Below are 20,520 nucleotides of genomic sequence, written 5' to 3' on the forward strand. Positions count from 1 at the left end.
GTGGCTGCAAAAAATGTCATTAGTCGAAAGATTACAGTCAATCCTGTTTGGTTTGACCTACAGCTATGAAACTTTGTAGGCAAATGAAGGACTGCAAGACCTACAAAAAAGTCAATAGAAGTCATGTGCTAAGATGTACAGAAAAATTGTTATGAATTTTTTTAATGTGCAGTTTTGTCCCATTCTTAGACATTAGCTGGTCTCAAACTAGTGCCTTTTTCTCTTAAACGATTCACCCCATTACCTTCAACTTTGGCATGAATCATTATCCAACTGAGGGGCACACATAGCCCAAATATCGTGAAGATCTCTTGACATACAAGATGGGGGCGGAGCTTCAAATTATGTTTAATATTTCCTTCGCCAAGAGTGACAAAAATATTATTAACTCAGCTATGACAGCTTCAAACCATCTGAAACTTTCCTGGGCCTTTAAAAGTAATGCAATAATACAGCTATGTGATAAACTTTCAAATCATTTACAGCGCCACCCAGTGGCGGACAAAAATCTCATTTTTTATACTTTTATGTACTCTGAAATGCCTGTTTGACTAAATGAACTCAAAAATGGTCAGAAAAGCTATGACACATTGGAACATTAAGGTTCTCAACTTATATGACTTTTCATTAAAGGGCGTGGCCTCTATGCAAACTCAAAGTCTGATGTCTCGCCAAAACGGTAAAAGTTGCTGTAATTGGACCTAGATGATCTGATGTTTGCAAAACTTCATATATGGGATGGGAGTCCAATGTGAAACACACTTACAAGCCTATTTTTATCATAGTACGAGCGCCACCTAATGGCAGCAAAAAATATAGCAAATCCTTAATGTTTTTATGTACTCTGCTGAGCCCCTTGAAGTGATATCCCTTAAATGTTTTCTGAAAAGCCAGTGGCCATGCCTTATGCCCTCCACAAATCAGTACGATGTTTCGACAGTGGCTGTGGCCTATATGGCATTGAAAGTCACAAAATTGGAACAATAAAAGCTGCAGTAACTCCACACACATTGTCCCACCTTGTCTAAAGTTTACATATTTGGTAATAGTCCTGCACTGAAGTGATCTACAACTACTTTTTCATCATTCAAAGTCCTTGTTCATACCCCGACCTGTTCATACTCCAACGTGCACAGGTCTGCGAGGGCCCTTTATAGCTGCTTGCAGCTCTAGTTATTATTATTATTATATACTGTGCAGCGCTTTTCCATTTTTGAGGGCCTAAACATGCACGAAAAGTCACCAAAATTTGCACATTTGTCGGGCCCGGTGAAAAATTGGATATTTTTGTGTTTCCCAAAACAATGCAAAAAAAATGGCTCTGCAGCGCCACCTAAGGTCGAAAAAGTGCACCTGGTCCCGACCCGTTTGACCTAGAGCTACGAAAATTTTTAGGCATATGTAGGACCTAGAGACCTACAAAAAAGTCAGCGCGAGCCATGTGCTCAGATGTACAGAAAAAGAGTTATGAATTTTTGAATGTGCATTTTTGGCCCATTTTTGCACGTTTGCAGGTCCCAAACTGCTCCTTGTTTCTCTTAAACGCTTTACTCTAACGCCTTCAAATTTGCTGTGGTCCATATTCACACATAGGGGCACAAGTGGGCAAAATTTGGTGCAGATCCGCTGACATATATGATAGGGGCGTGGCTTCAAATTATATGTTCAATTTTTCCTTCGCCGAGAGAGACATAAACCTTAATAACTTTGATGTACTAGCTTAAAAAAATCTAAAACTTCATAGACACATGGAAACTTATGTCTTTAACACCTTTAAAAAATTTTTTTTTAAATACCTACTAGCGCCACCTAGTGGTTGATTAAAATGTCATTTTTTACACTTTCATGTATTGTGCTCAGTCTGTTTGAGTAAAACAAATGAAAATTGGTCAGAATATCATTAAGACATGGAATATTAGGGTTTTAAAATTTTACGACTTTTCGATAATGGGCGTAGTCTGCACGCCACCTCAAAGTCAGATGACTCGCCAAAACGAAAAAAGTGGCTGTAATTGGCCCCAAAATGGCCTTATGAGTGGAAAATAGCCTCTCACTCCCGGCCCGTTTGACCTAGAGCTCTAAAAATTTGTAGCTTTATGTAGGACCTCGAGCCCTACAAAAAAGTCAGCGCGAGCCATATGCTCAGATGTACAGAAAGAGAGTTATGAATTTTTGAATGTGCACTTTTGGCCCGTTTTTGCTCATTTGCAGGTCCCGAACTGCTCCTTTTTTCTCCCAAACGCTTGACCTGATCGACTTCAAATTTGCTGTGATGTTTTATCTGACTGTGAGGCACAATTGTTCAAATTTTTGTGACGATCCGCCATCAAATTTGTTGGGGGCGGGGCTTCATATTATGCCTTTGATGTTTACTTTGCCACATGTGAAACAAACCTTTATAACTCAGCTTTACAAGCTTGGAAAAATCTGAAACTTCACAGACACATGGAGACTTAAGCCCTTAACACAAGTGTTTAAAAAAATCTTCAATTGCTTATAAGGCCATCTAGTGGCAAACAAAAATGTCAGTCTGATGTCTCGCCAAAACGAACAAAGTTGCTGTGTTTGGTCCCAGATAGTCTTATCTTTTCTAAACTTCATATATTTAATGAGTTTCCAATGCGGAATACACCTATCAATGTATTTTTTGTAATAGTGCGAGTGCCACCTAGTGGCAGCCAAAAATATAGCATTTTTTTAACATTTTTATGTGTTTAGCTGAGCCCTTTGAAGTAATATCGCTGAAATTAAGTCTGAAAAGCCTCTAGACAGCCCTGCTGACCTCCACCAAATTTTACGAAGTTTCGATAATGGGCGTGGCCTCTACGACCATTTTCATTCCAAAGCTTTATCTGTCCAGTAAAATTTGCTGTAATTTGACCCAGATGATCTGATCTTCTCACAATTTCACACATTGCATGAAAATATTCTCCTGAACATATCGACAAAAATATATTCCAGTTTAAAGCTAGCGCCACCTAGTGGCTGCAAAAAATGTCATTAGTCGAAAGATTACAAACAATCCTGTTTGGTTTGACCTACAGCTATGAAACTTTGTAGGCAAATGAAGGACTGTAAGACCTACAAAAAAGTCATAGAAAAGATGTGCTAGGATGTACGGAAAATTGTTATGAATTTTTTTAATGTGCAGTTTTGTCCCATTCTTAGACATTAGCTGGTCTCAAACTAGTGCCTTTTTCTCTTAAACGATTCACCCCATTACCTTCAACTTTGGCATGAATCATTATCCAACTGAGGGGCACACATAGTCCTAATATCGTGAAGATCTCTTGACATAAAAGATGCGGGCGGAGCTTCAAATTATGTTTAATACTTCCTTTGCCAAGAGTGACAAAAATCTTAATAACTCAGCTATGACAGCTTCAAACCATCTGAAACTTTCCTGGGTCTTTAAAAGTAATGCAATAATACAGCTATGTGATAAACTTTCAAATCATTTACAGCGCCACCCAGTGGCGGACAAAAATCTCATTTTTTATACTTTTATGTACTGTGAAATGCCTGTTTGACTAAATGAACTAAAAAATGGTCAGAAAAGCTATGACACATTGGAACATTAAGGTTCTCAACTTTTATGACTTTTCAATAAAGGGCGTGGCCTCTATGCCAACTCAAAATCCCATGTCTCGCGAAAACGGTAAAAGTTGCTGTAATTGGACCTAGACGATCTGATATTTTTAAAACTTCGTATATGGGATGGGAGTCCAATGTGAAACACACCTACAAGCCTATTTTTTATTCATAGTACGAGCGCCACCTAGTGGCAGCAAAAAATATAGCAAATCCCTAATGTTTTTATGTACTCTGCTGAGCCCCTTGAAGTGATATCCCTTAAATCTTTTCTGAAAAGCCAGTGGCCATGCCTTATGCCCTCCACAAATCAGCACGATTTTTCGACAGTGGGTGTGGCCTATATGGTATTGAAAGTCACAAATTGGAACAATAAAAGCTGCAGTAACTCCACCCACATTGTCCCACCTTGTCTAAATTTTACATATTTGGTAAGAGTCCTGCACTGAAGTCATCTACAACTACTTTTTCATCGTTCATAGTCCTTGTTCATACTCCGACCTGTTCATACCCCAACGTGCACAGGTCTGCGAGGGCCCTTTATACCTGCTTGCAGCTCTAGTTATTATTATTATTTACTGTGCAGCGCTTTTCCATTTTTGAGGGCCTAAACATGCACGAAAAGTCACCAAAATTTGCACATTCGTCGGGCCCGGTGAAAAATTGGATATTTTTGTGTTTCCCAAAACAATGCAAAAAAAATGGCTCTGCAGCGCCACCTAAGGTCGAAAAAGTGCACCTGGTCCCGGCCCGTTTGACCTAGAGCTACGAAAATTTTTAGGCATATGTAGGACCTAGAGACCTACAAAAAAGTCAGCGCGAGCCATGTGCTCAGATGTACAGAAAAAGAGTTATGAATTTTTGAATGTGCATTTTTGGCCTATTTTTGCACGTTTGCAGGTCCCAAACTGCTCCTTGTTTCTCCTAAACGCTTTACTCAATCACCTTCAAATTTGCTGTGGTCCATATTCACACATAGGGGCACAAGTGGGCAAAATTTGGTGCAGATCCGCTGACATATATGATAGGGGCGTGGCTTCAAATTATGTTTTCAATTTTTCCTTCGCCAAGAGTGACATAAACCTTAATAACTTTGTTGTACTAGCTTAAAAAAATCTAAAACTTCATTGACACATGGAAACTTATGTCTTTAACACCTTTAAAAAACGTTTTTTTAAATACCTACTAGCGCCGCCTAGTGGTTGATTAAAATGTCATTTTTTACACTTTCATGTATTGTGCTCAGTCTGTTTGAGTAAAACAAATGAAAATTGGTCAGAATATCAATAAGACATGGAATATTAAGGTTTTAAAATTTTACGACTTTTCGATAATGGGCGTAGTCTGCACGCCACCTCAAAGTCAGATGACTCGCCAAAACGAAAAAAGTGGCTGTAATTGGCCCCAAAATGGCCTTATGAGTGGAAAATAGCCTCTCACTCCCGGCCCGTTTGACCTAGAGCTCCAAAAATTTGTAGTCTTATGTAGGACCTCGAGCCCTACAAAAAAGTCAGCGCGAGCCATATGCTCAGATGTACAGAAAGAGAGTTATGAATTTTTGAATGTGCACTTTTGGCCCGTTTTTGCTCATTTGCAGGTCCCGAACTGCTCCTTTTTTCTCCCAAACGCTTGACCCGATCGACTTCAAATTTGCTGTGATGTTTGATCTGACTGTCAGGCACAATTGTTCAAATTTTTGTGATGATCCGCCATCAAATATGTTGGGGGCGGGCCTTTATATTATGCCTTTGATGATTACTTTGCCACATGTGAAACAAACCTTTATAACTCAGCTTTACAAGCTTAGAAAAATCTGAAACTTCACAGACACATGGAGACTCAAGCCCTTAACACAAGTGTTTAAAAAAATATTAAATTGCTTATAAGGCCATCTAGTGGCAAACAAAAATGTCAGTCTGATGTCTCGCCAAAACGAACAAAGTTGCTGTGTTTGGTCCCAGATGGTCTTATCTTTTCTAAACTTCATATATTTGATGAGTTTCCAATGCGGAATACACCTAACAACGTATTTTTTGTTATAGTGCGAGCGCCACCTAGTGGCAGCCACAAATAGAGCATTTTTTAAACGTTTTTATGTGTTTAGCTGAGCCCTTTGATGTAATATCGCTGAAATTACGTCTGAAAAGCCTCTAGACAGCCCTGCTGACCTCCATTAAATTTTACGAAGTTTCGATAATGGCCGTGGCCTCTACGACCATTTTCATTCCGAAGCTTTATCTGTCCAGTAAAAGTTGCTCTAATTTGACCCAGATGATCTGATCTTCTCACAATTTCACACATTGGATGAAAATATTCTCCTGAACATATCGACAAAAATATATTCCAGTTTAAAGCTAGCGCCACCTAGTGGCTGCAAAAAATGTCATTAGTCGAAAAATTACAGTCAATCCTGTTTGGTTTGACCTACAGCTATGAAACTTTGTAGGCAAATGAAGGACTGCAAGACCTACAAAAAAGTCAATAGAAGTGATGTGCTAGGATGTACAGAAAAATTGTTAAGAATTTTTTTAATGTGCAGTTTTGTCCCATTCTTAGACATTAGCTGGTCTCAAACTAGTGCCTTTTTCTCTTAAACGATTCACCCCATTACCTTCAACTTTGGCATGAATCATTATCCAACTGAGGGGCACACATAGTCCAAATATCGTGAAGATCTCTTGACAGAAAAGATGGGGGCGGAGCTTCAAATTATGTTTAATACTTCCTTCGCCAAGAGTGACAAAAATGTTAATAACTCAGCTATGACAGCTTCAAACCATCTGAAACTTTCCTGGGACTTTAAAAGTCATGCAATAATACAGCTATGTGATAAACTTTCAAATCATTTACAGCGCCACCCAGTGGCGGACAAAAATCTCATTTTTTTATACTTTTATGTACTGTGAAATGCCTGTTTGCCTAAATGAACTCAAAAATGGTCAGAAAAGCTATGACACATTGGAACATTAAGGTTCTCAACTTTTATGACTTTTCATTAAAGGGCGTGACCTCTATGCCAACTCAAAATCTGATGTCTCGCGAAAACGGTAAAAGTTTCTGTAATTGGACCTAGACGATCTGATATTTTTAAAACTTCGTATATGGGATGGGAGTCCAATGTGAAACACACCTAGGAGCATATTTTTAATCATGGCACGTGCGCCACCTAGTGGCAGCAAAAAATATAGCAAATCCTTAATGTTTTTATGTACTCTGCTGAGCCCCTTGAAGTGATATCCCTTAAATGTTTTCTGAAAAGCCAGTGGCCATGCCTTATGCCCTCCACAAATCAGTACAATGTTTCGACAGTGGGTGTGGCCTATATGGCATTGAAAGTCACAAAATTGGAACAATAAAAGCTGCAGTAACTCCACACACATTGTCCCACCTTGTCTAAATTTTACATATTTGGTAATAGTCCTGCACTGAAGTCATCTACAACTACTTTTTCATCGTTCGTAGTCCTTGTTCATACCCCGACCTGTTCATACCCCAACGTGCACAGGTCTGCGAGGGCCCTTTATAGCTGCTTGCAGCTCTAGTTATTATTATTATTTACTGTGCAGCGCTTTTCCATTTTTGAGGGCCTAAACATGCACGAAAAGTCACCAAAATTTGCACATTTGTCGGGCCCGGTGAAAAATTGGATATTTTTGTGTTTCCCAAAACAATGCAAAAAAAATGGCTCTGCAGCGCCACCTAAGGTCGAAAAAGTGCACCTGCTCCCGGCCCGTTTGACCTAGAGCTACGAAAATTTTTTGGCATATGTAGGACCTAGAGACCTACAAAAAAGTCAGCGCGAGCCATGTGCTCAGATGTACAGAAAAAGAGTTATGAATTTTTGAATGTGCATTTTTGGCCCATTTTTGCACGTTTGCAGGTCCCAAACTGCTCCTTGTTTCTCCTAAACGCTTTACTCAATCGCCTTCAAATTTGCTGTGGTCCATATTCACACATAGGGGCACAAGTGGGCAAAATTTGGTGCAGATCCGCTGACATATATGATAGGGGCGTGGCTTCAAATTATATGTTCAATTTTTCCTTCGCCGAGAGAGACATAAACCTTAATAACTTTGATGTACTAGCTTAAAAAAATCTAAAACTTCATAGACACATGGAAACTTATGTCTTTAACACCTTTAAAAAAAGTTTTTTTAAATACCTACTAGCGCCGCCTAGTGGTTGATTAAAATGTCATTTTTTACAATTTCATGTATTGTGCTCAGTCTGTTTGAGTAAAACAAATGAAAATTGGTCAGAATATCATTAAGACATGGAATATTAAGGTTTTAAAATTTTACGACTTTTCGATAATGGGCGTAGTCTGCACGCCACCTCAAAGTCAGATGACTCGCCAAAACGAAAAAAGTGTCTGTAATTGGCCCCAAAATGGCCTTATGAGTGGAAAATAGCCTCTCACTCCCGGCCCGTTTGACCTAGAGATCCAAAAATTTGTAGCCTTATGTAGGACCTCGAGCCCTACAAAAAAGTCAGCGCGAGCCATGTGCTCAGATGTACAGAAAGAGAGTTATGAATTTTTGAATGTGCACTTTTGGCCCGTTTTTGCTCATTTGCAGGTCCCGAACTGCTCCTTTTTTCTCCCAAACGCTTGACCCGATCGACTTCAAATTTGCTGTGATGTTTTATCTGACTGTGAGGCACAATTGTTCAAATTTTTGTGATGATCCGCCATCAAATATGTTGGGGGCGGAGCTTTATAGTATGCCTTTGATGATTACTTTGCCACATGTGAAACAAACCTTTATAACTCAGCTTTACAAGCTTAGAAAAATCTGAAACTTCACAGACACATGGAGACTCAAGCCCTTAACACAAGTGTTTAAAAAAATATTCAATTGCTTATAAGGCCATCTAGTGGCAAACAAAAATGTCAGTCTGATGTCTCGCCAAAACGAACAAAGTTGCTGTGTTTGGTCCCAGATGGTCTTATCTTTTCTAAACTTCATATATTTGATGGGTTTCCAATGCGAAATACACCTAACAACGTATTTTTTGTTATAGTGCGAGCGCCACCTAGTGGCAGCCAAAAATATAGCATTTTTTAAACGTTTTTATGTGTTTAGCTGAGCCCTTTGATGTAATATCACTGAAATTAGGTCTGCTAAGCCTCTAGACAGCCCTGCTGACCTCCACCAAATTTTACGAAGTTTCAATAATGGGCGTGGCCTCTACGACCATTTTCATTCCGAAGCTTTATCTGTCCAGTAAAAGTTGCTGTAATTTGACCTAGATGATCTGATCTTCTCACAATTTCACACATTGGATGAAAATATTCTCCTGAACATATCGACAAAAATATATTCCAGTTTAAAGCTAGCGCCACCTAGTGGCTGCAAAAAATGTCATTAGTCGAAAGATTACAGTCAATCCTGTTTGGTTTGACTGACAGCTATGAAACTTTGTAGGCAAATGAAGGACTGCAAGACCTACAAAAATGTCAATAGAAGTGATGTGCTAGGATGTACAGAAAAATTGTTATGAATTTTTTTAATATGCAGTTTTGTCCCATTCTTAGACATTAGCTGGTCTCAAACTAGTGCCTTTTTCTCTTAAACGATTCACCCCATTACCTTCAACTTTGGCATGAATCATTATCCAACTGAGGGGGACACATAGTCCAAATATCGTGAAGATCTCTTGACCTTAAAAAATGGGGGCGGAGCTTCAAATTATGTTTAATACTTCCTTTGCCAAGAGTGACAAAAATCTTAATAACTCAGCTATGACAGCTTCAAACCATCTGAAATTTTCTTGGGCCTTTAAAAGTAATGCAATAATACAGCTATGTGATAAACTTTCAAATCATTTACAGCGCCACCCAGTGGCGGACAAAAATCTCATTTTTTATACTTTTATGTACTGTGAAATGCCTGTTTGACTAAATGAACTCAAAAATGGTCAGAAAAGCTATGACACATTGGAACATTAAGGTTCTCAACTTTTATGACTTTACAATAAAGGGCGTGGCCTCTATGCCAACTCAAAATCCGATGTCTCGCAAAAACGGTAAAAGTTGCTGTAATTGGACCTAGATGATCTGATATTTTTAAAACTTCATATATGGGATGGGAGTCCAATGTGAAACACACCTACAAGCCTATTTTTTATCATAGTACGAGCGCCACCTAATGGCAGTAATGAATATAGCAAATCCTTAACGTTTTTATGTACTCTGCTGAGCCCCTTAAAGTGATATCCCTTAAATGTTTTCTGAAAAGCCAGTGGCCATACCTTATGCCCTCCACAAATCAGTACGATGTTTCGACAGTGGGTGTGGCCTATATGGCATTGAAAGTTACAATATTGGAACAATAAAAGCTGCAGTAACTCCACCCACATTGTCCCGCCTTGTCTAAATTTTACATATTTGGTAATAGTCCTGCACTGAAGTCATCTACAACAAATAGAAAATTCTTAATGTTTTTATGTACTCTGCTGAGACCCTTAAAGTGATATCCCTAAAATGTTTTCTGAAAAGCCAGTGGCCATGCCTTATGCCCCCCACATATGAGTACAATGTTTCGACAGTAGGTGTGGCCTATATGGCATTGAAAGTCACAAAATTGGAACAATAAAAGCTGCAGTAACTCCACACACATTGTCCCACCTTGTCTAAATTTTACATATTTGGTAATAGTCCTGCACTGAAGTCATCTACAACAAATTTTTCATCATTCATAGTCCTTGTTCATACCCCGACCTGTTCATACCCCAATGTGCACAGGTCTGCGAGGGCCCTTTATAGCTGCTTGCAGCTCTAGTTATTTTTATTATTCACCCGAATGAATCACATTTTTGAGGGCCTAAATGTTGGAGAAATTTAGGAATCCTTTACATATGTGTACTGAATCAATGTTTTTTTAAAACTAAGGGGAACGAGGAGGTACCTCAGAGCGCGGCAGTACTGCAGCCTTTGTGGTCCTGTCTCGTTCTCCTCATGCATGAGCATAACCGGTGCCTCCTCTCTTTCTTTTAGACAAACGCTCGGGTTGACAGTAATTGGCTTGGTGAACCTGACATTTTTCTCGGTCCTTCGAGCCGGATTGCAATATACCTAAGGTTTCCAGAGGCCGAGTCGACTTCCAGGAAGACCGTGCGCACGGCAGCAAGGACCCTGTTGGGGGGCTGGCTTTCGGCTCCGCGTCTGGGGACCAAGGGTTGACGCAAAGCCAAAGGGGTGAAGGCATCGTCCGGTGAGTGAGTCGACGTCTCACTGTTGAGTGTGTGTGTGTTTTGTGTGAATGTAATCGTGTGTTAGACAGAGTAGTCTTAAAAACTGGTAAAGACAGAGTAGTCTATAAAACTGGTAAAGACAGAGTAGTCTATAAAACTGGTAAAGGGCGGCGGTGTCCTGTACGTACTTAAACTCCGTGTGTGCATGTGTGTGTGATTGTGCCGGGGGTGTGAAAGGAGACGGGGGTCTCATATAAACAAACGAGTGGGATTGTAAGTGACAACTCGTGGTGGAAGCAAAGGCAAGAATACTCCGCCCTTCATTGGGGTAGAAGCTTGAGTATTACCACTCCGAGAATTTTTTTCACCCCACTTGAACAGGTATCTCAGTGCTTAGGCAACCCCAGGTTCACAGACTGAGCCAAATTTACATCAAAATGGGGAACCGGTTCAGTAAAAAGCAGTCCGTATACGAACCGAAACAACAGCTTGCAAGCAAAGATTGGAAGTTCGTCAAACATCAAAACCCCGATAGAATAAAGCATTTAAACCTATGGATAACAAAATATAATTTTGCTGGCCAGCTTAATACCCAAAAAAATCGCAGATCTGCGGGATAGAATAAAAACAAAAGGAAGAGGAGACGTAAAGAAAATGTATAAAGATGGTTATGGTGATACAGTGTATTGGATGGTGGCGGCGCAACGGCGGAAGGCGGGTAAAAAGAGAAGAGGTGTGGATTTGGTGGTAAATGCTAAGCTTGAAGGGAGCGAGGTCTTGTTTCATAGAGAGGAAGACGACGAGACTGGGCCTGTGGGCATTGACCCTTGCGATGTTTCTGGTGATGTTTCTGGTGAAGCAGCTAAGTGTGTGTTAAAGCGTGGCATTAAAAGTGTGAAATGGGAAAGCGAGGAGAAGGACTGCGGTGCCGGAGCAGGGGAGTTCAGCGTAGCCTCCCTGTATCCACCGCTCCCTCCTTCTCCTTTCCCATCGTCGCCTCCGTTGCCGGAGGAAGCCGCTTCCTCTCTTCCTCTCCCTCCTCCGCCTCCTTGCGCGCCTTTGACGCCCGAGTACAGCCGAGGCGGCCACCCTATGACAACTAGGGTGAAAGGGGATTTGGGAGTAAAATTCTCCAAAACATGGGGGCAGCTTTTTTCCCCGGCCTCTTCTATTCCTCAGGCGACATGTGGAAGTGCACCCACATGCTCTCCAGAGGAGTACGAGACGTACCCCATGATAGAGGTGGCGAATCCAAACGTCACTGATGATTCCCCCACTATTTTAGTATATAGAACCTGGACGCAAAGCGATGTGAAAAAGGCCGTAGAAGGTATCACGTCCCATAAAGTAAATGTAGAAGAGTTCCTGCAGCAAATAGAAGACCTTAGAGGGGCCTATCATTTAAACGGCATAGAGGTTCAGCAGTTTTGGATGGCTGCTTTAGGAGGTGATTGGCTCGGTGTTAGAGGTGATTGGGAACCAACCTTAGAGCATGATGCTAGGGAGCTCACACATCGTGTGGGGCGCTTAACTGAGCGCACAAGAGAGCGGTTTAAGCAGAGAGCTAATTTTACTGCCATTGGGAGAGCAGCACAAAAAGAAAATGAACCCTTTGAAGAGTACAAAACTAGAATGGTCGAGTGTTTTAAGAAAAATAGTGGTATTCCCGAAGATCATAGTCCGGGGGGTTTTTATGAGGAGCAGTTAAAAAATGCCCTCATGCCCACTCACATCACACTATTCGGCAGTGGGTGTTAAGCATTGGGTAGACAAAGTTACGGAGACACTCGAACAATACATTAATCAAGCGATCCATGCCTAGAGAGTGTTGCAATCTTAAAAGAAAAAGGCAGACGCTTTTGTTGTGCGTGTCGAGGGAAGCGAAATATATTTTCAGGATAGAGGTCGTGGGTTTGGCCGTGGTGGCAGGAGCAGGGGACGCGGAAGAGGTCGCAGAGAGGGGACTGGTAGGGAGTCAGCTGGATCCTGGGGGGAACGTGGGGGACCAAGGTTTTCAAAGGAAGTCCTATGTTGGTGTTGTGGTGAGAAGGGTCATATTTCTCGTTATTGTCCAGACAATAAGGATATCCAATGACTAGCGGAACCATCCTCCCAGCAGGGCAACCGGCAACTAAAACGTTTCGATACCGACAAACGGCGACTAATTGATTTCAACATTGGCGACTCTCATATTGTTGATCATGAGCAGATCACAGAGGAAGAAATAGAATTGAACTTACAACAACTCCTAACCTTTGATGTGTCTAAACCAGAGATCGAACTGATTCTAGATTGGTAAAAAAATGATCTTCCTCTGTGACACAGGTGTGTGTAAAACTGCCTGTCGAGAACACATTCCGGGGGCGGTAATAACCCCTAAGAAGGTGTTTGTGAGGACTGCACAGGGGCATCTCTCTGCAGTATCAGAAACACAACCCGTGTGGGTGAGAGACCCACTAGGGAAAACATGCAAATTGCCGGTTCTATTAGTGCCCGATTAACCTGCTGGGAAGGGATGGGTTGTGTAGAATGGGACTAGCAATAGTACTGACGACCGAAGGACGCATGGTAGTAAAAAGACAGGCCGAGCTGACGCGTGCGGATTTGTGTGTGTTGCGCGGTTACAGAGAGCCGCTCCTGTACTACGCCCTTGACGTAAGTGAGAAGCCCCCACATTGCGCAGGAAAAGCATTACTGGAGGAAGCACTGCTCCTCACGCCTGACAAACAAAGCAAAATGACCGCGGACACTTCATGTAACCTTGTGGTATAAAACGACCTGCTGGACACTACATGTAACCTTGTGGTATAAAACGACCTGCTGTAGCGGGAGTGAGGCTCCCTCCAAGGTTGCGAGAGTTGTGCAGATGGGTGCCACATGTGTCGTTGTGCAAATCGCGCGAGGAAAAGTGGGAACAGCTAGAGAATCTTGTTTGGAGAGGTGAAAACGCAACAGATTGGCAACCGGACGAGAACAAGCCCGAGGCAGAGTGGAGTGAGAGTGCTGAACGCCACTTTCACCCATCAATGTGAAACAGTGCAGACCTCTGCCTCCTGGGAGAGGAGGAGGAAATGCTTCTTGCGAAAGTGCCAAAGAAATTGTGGTCAACGGGTCCCTCTGATGTCGGTTTGGTCAAAAGCGCGCAGCCGGTACAAATTAGGCCAATAACAGAGTATAGACCATGTGTAAAACAATATCCCTTGAATCCGAACGCTCGTGAGGGAATTAGGCCAGTAATGAAAGCATTGTTTGAGGCTGGTGTAATAATTGAATGTCCTGACTCGCCTTGCAACACACCTATCTTTCCAGTGAAAAAAGCGCCACCCTCCGTAGGCTGGAGGATGGTTCAGGACTTACAGGCAGTAAATGCCGCTGTCTTTCAGCGGGCGCCCTGTGTCCCAGATCCGCATACCTTGCTCAATTCATTAAGGTCAGACGCAATTTTTTTTACCATGGTGGATATCAGCAATGCATTTTTCTCTGTTCCAGTAGAAAAGATAGTCAATTCTGGTTTGCTTTCACTTTCGAGGGGAAAAAGTACACGTACACTCGGTTGCCTCAGGGGTATTGCGAAAGTCCAACAATATATTCCCAAGTTATGTCAGCCAGCATGTCCACCTTTGTGCCTCCAGGAGGAAGTCAAGTGTTGCTCTATGTTGATGACGTGTTGCTCGCCTCACCAGATGAAGGAACTTGCAAAATAGACACAGTCGCTCTCTTGATTCATTTGGCAAATGAGGGTCACAATGTAAGCAAAAATAAACTGCAGCTTTGTAGAGAGCAGGTAAAATACCTGGGGCATAATTTAAGTGGTGGGAGCAGGGCAATATTAGAGGATAGGAAAACAACCGTTTTACAGGCCCCCAAACCCTTAACAAAAAAGCAAATGATGTCGTTTTTGGGATTGACAAATTACTGCAGGTCATGGATCCCAAATTATGCTGAAATCACTACTCCTCTCTCCAAATTGATGTATGAAGAAAACATGACAATGTCCTCACCTGTAAAGTGGACGCCTGAGGCTGAGAAGGCTTTTTGTGAGGTCAAACAAGCACTAGTTTCAAGCACAGCCTTGGCGATCCCAAACTATTCCAAATCTTTTGTTCAGATGGTAGATTGCAAAGGTAATTATATGACGTCAGTGTTAGTGCAAAGTTATGGGGATCAAATGAGGCCTGTTTCATATTATTCCTCCAAACTAGACAGTGTGGCTTGTGCACTTCCTCACTGTGTGAGGGCTGTGGTGGCGGCCTCTATGGCCGTGGGGTGTAGTGCATCGATCGTGCTTTTCCATCCTCTCACTTTAAGGGTTCCACACACGGTTGCCGCACTGCTCCTTCAGACAAACATGGTCTTTCTGTCACCGGCAAGACACTTGTCTTGCATGGCGATATTATTGTCACAGCCGCACCTCACGCTGGAAAGGTGCACGGTTTTGAACCCAGCCACCCTCATGCCACTTCCTGAAGATGGCGACAAACACGATTGTCAGGCGCTAGCCGAAAGTACAACAAAATGTAGGCCCGATCTAAAAGATCAACCATTGCAAACGGGACATGTGCTTTTTGTGGATGGCTCCTCGAAAAAGAATGGCTTGGGGAAAACGCAAACTGGCTATGCCGTGGTTACAACAGAGGTTGTGTTGAAAGCGGAGCCGCTTCCGGCTCGTTTCTCGGCTCAGGCGGCTGAGCTCATAGCACTCACACAGGCTTGCATTATTATGGAAGGGGAAACAGTGACGATCTATACCGATAGCCAATATGCCTTTTCCACTTGTCATGTGTTCGCGCAATATTGGAGAAACTGGGGAATGATAACCTCCACAGGGAAGGCCGTAACGCACGCCGACGTATTAAGTCAATTGCTAAACGCAGTGCAACTACCCAAACAAATCGCAATATGTAAGTGTGCGGCACACACCACCGAAGCGGATCAGGTCTCGCGAGGCAACGCTTTCGCCAACAAAATTGCAAAACAGGCGGCCGAGAAGCCCTTCATAGGGATGGCTGATGAAACGCAATTACCTCCAAGCGCCATCTTACAGGACGATGTCCTAATCGACATGCAACAACAAAGTCCTGCCCAAGAGCAAAAACAATGGGTCGCGAAGGGGGCCATACTCTAAAAGAGGGTTTATGTCGGTCCAGGTGACAAGCCCGTTCTTCCGAAAAATCTCTACAGGTGGGCAGCCATTTTGAGTCACGGGAAAACACATGTCTCAACCGCAAGAATGGTCGGAATTGTTAACCAACATTTCTCAACTTATGGGTTCAGTCTATACTCAAAACATTTCTGCAGGGCTTGTACGATCTGTGCACGACATAATCCCCAGGGGAACGTTCAGACAAAACGGGGTCAATACCCTCCCGCATCCTACCCATTCCAACGAATCCACATGGATTACATAGAACTAAGCAAAAGTGAAGGAAAGAAATACTGTCTTGTAATTATAGACGCGTTTTCAAAATGGGTTGAGATATTTCCAACAAAGCAGCCCGATGCGCTAACTGTAGCCAAAGCGTTGTGTAAAGACATCATACCTAGATATGGTATCCCGGAAACCATCTATAGCGACAACGGAACACACTTTGTGAATAAAGTGATTGACAAAATTGGCCAAATGTTTCACATTGCATTAAGCACCACTGCTCTTATCATCCGCAAAGTGCAGGATTAGTGGAAAGAATGAACGGCACAATCAAAAACAGGCTGAAGAAATGTATGGATGAAACAAATCGGCCTTGGACACAGTGCGTCTGACTATATGCGAAAAACCCTAGAAAAAAGGTCTGAACGAACACCAGTAAGCGATTGCATAACAGGAAGCGATTGCGTTTCTTCCCCACAGGACAACCAGGTCGTTCCAGGTGACTGGGTCTTGGTGCGGAGCATCAAACGGAAGCATTGGCACTCGCCACGGTGGGAAGGACCACACCAAGTGCTGCTGACCACGCCGACGGCCGCGAAAATCGCGGAACGACAAACTTGGATACATCTCACGCATTGTAAAAAGGTGATCTCGTTCGATTTACCCAAAAAGGAGGGGTGAGCAAAGTCCGACCAACCGGTGGGTGCAGACTTGTAGTGTCTGAAAACATTGACGGTCTGTGAAGAATTTTAAAGACACCCTTCCTGTTTAGGGGTACGTCGAGCGACATGGCCACACCTACATGGGCAAAGGCATTACTGTGTCTTACATTGGTGGGATGCTGATAACAGGTGCATTCCTCTATGGGGTGCAAGTGGGGGGCATTCATAACTGGAGAGTCATAAGATATGGTAAACCGGCTGTCAAAACTATCGGCAATACTACCATAGAAACCAACTCCACCGACATGCCTAGCCATGAAAAACGCGAAATAAAACCAAAATCAACACGTATTGAGTACCCCACACGGAGAAATTTCTCATCTTGTAATCAGTTTGATGTGGGTCCCGTGACAAATACCATGATCTGCCTTCTTGAAAACAGCATCTCAACAATCTTTCTGCCATGGACATATGTACATAAAACTCCAGGGACTCGTCGGTAGCGGTAAAGCATATTTGCGCAATGGTCAGGAATACGGGAAAAGATATGAATGGTATCTGACTGCAAAAGCCACCAGGTGGAGTGCTTTGGTTGCGGAAACAGGTGCAAATTGGAAAAGTTGGACAACCGACGCCTGTGCCAAACTTCTCTATCCACAGGTCACTCTCGCCAAAGTCGCAGCAGGCCTCCAAATCATTGTGAACACTTCAATCCGGTTTTGCACTCCTGACCCTTGTGTAGAGCTTGCTCTGTTTCCGTACACACACAGCATGCCTCCACACCACGTGATCTCAATTTGTGTATCAAATGCGCTGAAAGAGCCACAGGTGGCTACACACGTGCACCGGGACTTGGCCACAGTGACTGACGCGTCGAAGGTGACGGTAAAATCAAACAAAAGAATGACTGTTGATGAAAAATTTTTAACCGTCACCGGAGTCACGCAGCAAGGTAACAACTGGCTGTTCCTGATGGAAACGACTGCCAAAACAGTAAATTACAGCTGTGTTTTCTGCATGGAGGCCAGGCCGTTGCTGCGTGTGATCCCTGCTTCCATTCCATCCAAGTGCCTCGTAGAGGTGATGACCAAAATGCGGCCGAGAGGTGAGTGTGCAAATTCCACTTGGCGCAGTACGACCGTTGACCAGACAGGGCTAATACCACGTAGCGACGTGTGGTGGTGGTGTGGCGACAACAAACTCTATGACACATTGAGAAATGCCAAAGGCACTTGTGCTCTTATATCTCTGCTGTTGCCTGTAACAATCTTCCCCTCCACGGCAGAGGAAATCCTAGCGGCCGCTTCACAGATCACTCCGCGCCCTTTTCCACCAAAAGTGAAGCATTTCAGGAGACGGCGTGCTGCCTGGAGTGCCGGGGAACCCACCTACATTGACGCTATCGGTGTGCCTCGCGGAGTACCAGATGAGTATAAGTTGGTCAAGCAAATTGCAGCGGGTTTAGAATCCATTTTCATATGGATCACACCAAATAAAAATGTAGATCGAATCAACTACATCCATTACAATGTGCAGAAGCTGGGCAACTATACAGAGGAGGGGCTACTTGCTATAAAAGAACAACTCGCGGCAACCTCACTCATGGCATTCCACACTCGCATCGCAGTGGACATGCTCCTGGCAAAGGAGGGCGGCGTGTGCGCCATTTTCGGAAACCAGTGTTGCACCTGGATTCCCGACAACACCGCCCCTGACGGGGCGCTGACCAAAGCCATCGATGGCTTGCACACTCTGAACAGGAAAATGCGAGAGCACTCCGGGGTAAACACAACCCCGTGGTCTGAGTGGTGGGACAAAATGTCACCTTCATGCTGTCAGTTGCCATTTTCACTTCTGTTCTCACATTGTGTGGCTGTTGTTGCATTCCCTGCATTCGCGCATTGCTTGGCCGACTTATCTCAACTGCTATTGCCCCGACTAAAACCAGGTTGGATGAGGTGTACCCGTTATTTCTCCAACCCGGTCCGGACCCGGATCTCGGTGTGCGCACTCCTCCTCAAGGTAGCGAGGGGACTACAATTTCGTACCTCCTCATCTGTATGAGGAAATGTGCCCTGTCTTCCCGGAGTTGACCTCACGTGATGATGCAGCTGAATAAAGCCGATTGGAGGTTCCGCTGTTGATGCTTTGTGGTGGTGGTAAATGCAGAATCAAGAGGAGGGAATTGTTTAGGAATTTAGGAATCCTTTACATATATTGTGTACTGAATCAATGTTTTTAATCGGATGTGCCAATCAAATAGGACATGTCAATTTATGTCCTTAATGTAGCAATCAGTAATACTCAGGGAAGTAGAGCACATGTACTAATCACTCACGTGTTAGACATTATGTTGATCAGATGTTCCTGTTTGATTGATGAAGTGATTTATTAATGTTTTTGATTCAATGTGATTATACATTTGACACCCTGTCCTTATCATTAGGATAGCAACATGTTCCACTCATGACAAGTGTACTCGAGGCCGTGTGCTGGTGGTTGTTGAAATCTTTTTCAGACAGGGCCTGTCAAACAACAATTGAACAACATCCTGGACCGGGGTCACCTGGAAGGCTCCCCAAGAAAGAAGAAGTCGGGTGGGGAAATGCGGTGGACCCGAGCACCCGTCTTACTGGAACGTGTTGCTGCATACTGCATTGAGCCACACACCTGCACGCGCGCGCTTAGCTGTCACAAGATGTATTACAAGATTTTGGGTTCCGGTCACATAAATCGCTCCCCCATGCATCTCTACCCTTTAGGGCCGGAACCTACATGTAACCTAGGGACCTCTGAATAATAAAACTAAGGGAAACAAGGAAGTACCTCAGAGCGCGGCAGTACTGCAGCCTTTGTGGTCCTGTCTCGTTCTCCTCATGCATGAGCATAACCGTTGCCTTCTCTCTTTCTTTTAGACAAACGCTCGTGTTGACAGTAATTGGCTTGGTGAACCTGACACTAAACATGCACGAAGTCACCAAAATTTGCACAATCATTACGCCTGCTGTAAAATTGGATATTTTTGTGTTTGCATACATGAAATCTAAAAACTTAATTTTTAGTGCCATCTAGTGTCGAATAAATATACTGGGTAACAGCCGGTTTCACCTAGAGCTATGAAATTTTTTAGGCATATGTAGGACCTCAAGACCTACAAAAAAGTTATGGAGCGCCATATGCTAAGATGTACAGAACCAGCGATATGAATTTTTTATGTGCCTTTTTGGACCGTTTTTGGATGTTTTCAGGTACCAATTTCCTCTTAATAGCTCCTAAACGGTTGACCAGATCAACTTTAAATTGGGCATGCTCCATTATCAGGCATTGGGCCACAACTGGGCAACATTTCGTGAAGATCGGCCAACGTATATGATGGGGGTGGGGCTTTAAATTACTGTGTCAAATTTTCTTGGCCATGAGCAACATAAACCTTAATAACGCCAATGTGGAAGCTTCAAAAATTCTGAAATTTTACAGAAAATTTATTAGTTATAGCCTTAAAGAATTTGCATGATAAATTTCGAAATATTTCATAGCACCACCTAGTTATAGACAAAAACGTCAGTTTTTAAACTTTCGTGTATTGTGCTAAACCCGTAGGATTAAATGAACAGAAAGTTTGTCCGAATAGCATCGAGACTTGAAGAATGAGGGTTTTCAATTTTTACGACTTTGTGATAAAGGGGGTGGTCTGTATGCCACTTC

At 43.0% G+C, this 20,520-nt stretch overlaps 1 protein-coding gene across 15 annotated transcripts in view; it reads left to right on the top strand.

Annotated features, from left to right (window-relative positions):
• The window catches only part of LOC148421787 (uncharacterized), a 108,090-nt gene extending 88,385 nt beyond the window's left edge, over nt 1-19,705 (top strand). For 11 of the 15 annotated variants that reach the window (XM_088417449.1, XM_088417450.1, XM_088417448.1 and 8 more), the window contains 2 exons: nt 10,589-10,805; nt 16,634-19,705. In XM_088417449.1, the coding sequence (XP_088273575.1) occupies nt 17,287-18,879 (1,593 nt within the window). In that variant the 5' untranslated portion in view covers nt 10,589-10,805; nt 16,634-17,286 and the 3' untranslated portion in view covers nt 18,880-19,705. The remainder of the gene's footprint in view (nt 1-10,588; nt 10,806-16,633) is intronic. The other 4 variants (XM_088417455.1, XM_088417456.1, XM_088417457.1 and 1 more) reach the window with 3 other exon arrangements.
• The last annotated feature ends 815 nt before the right edge of the window (nt 19,706-20,520 follow it).

The sequence above is a fragment of the Hippichthys cyanospilos genome, chromosome 6 (genome assembly GCF_059441005.1).
Source record: "Hippichthys cyanospilos isolate Australia breed blue-spotted pipefish chromosome 6, RoL_Hcya_1.0, whole genome shotgun sequence".
Taxonomy (NCBI): domain Eukaryota; kingdom Metazoa; phylum Chordata; class Actinopteri; order Syngnathiformes; family Syngnathidae; genus Hippichthys; species Hippichthys cyanospilos.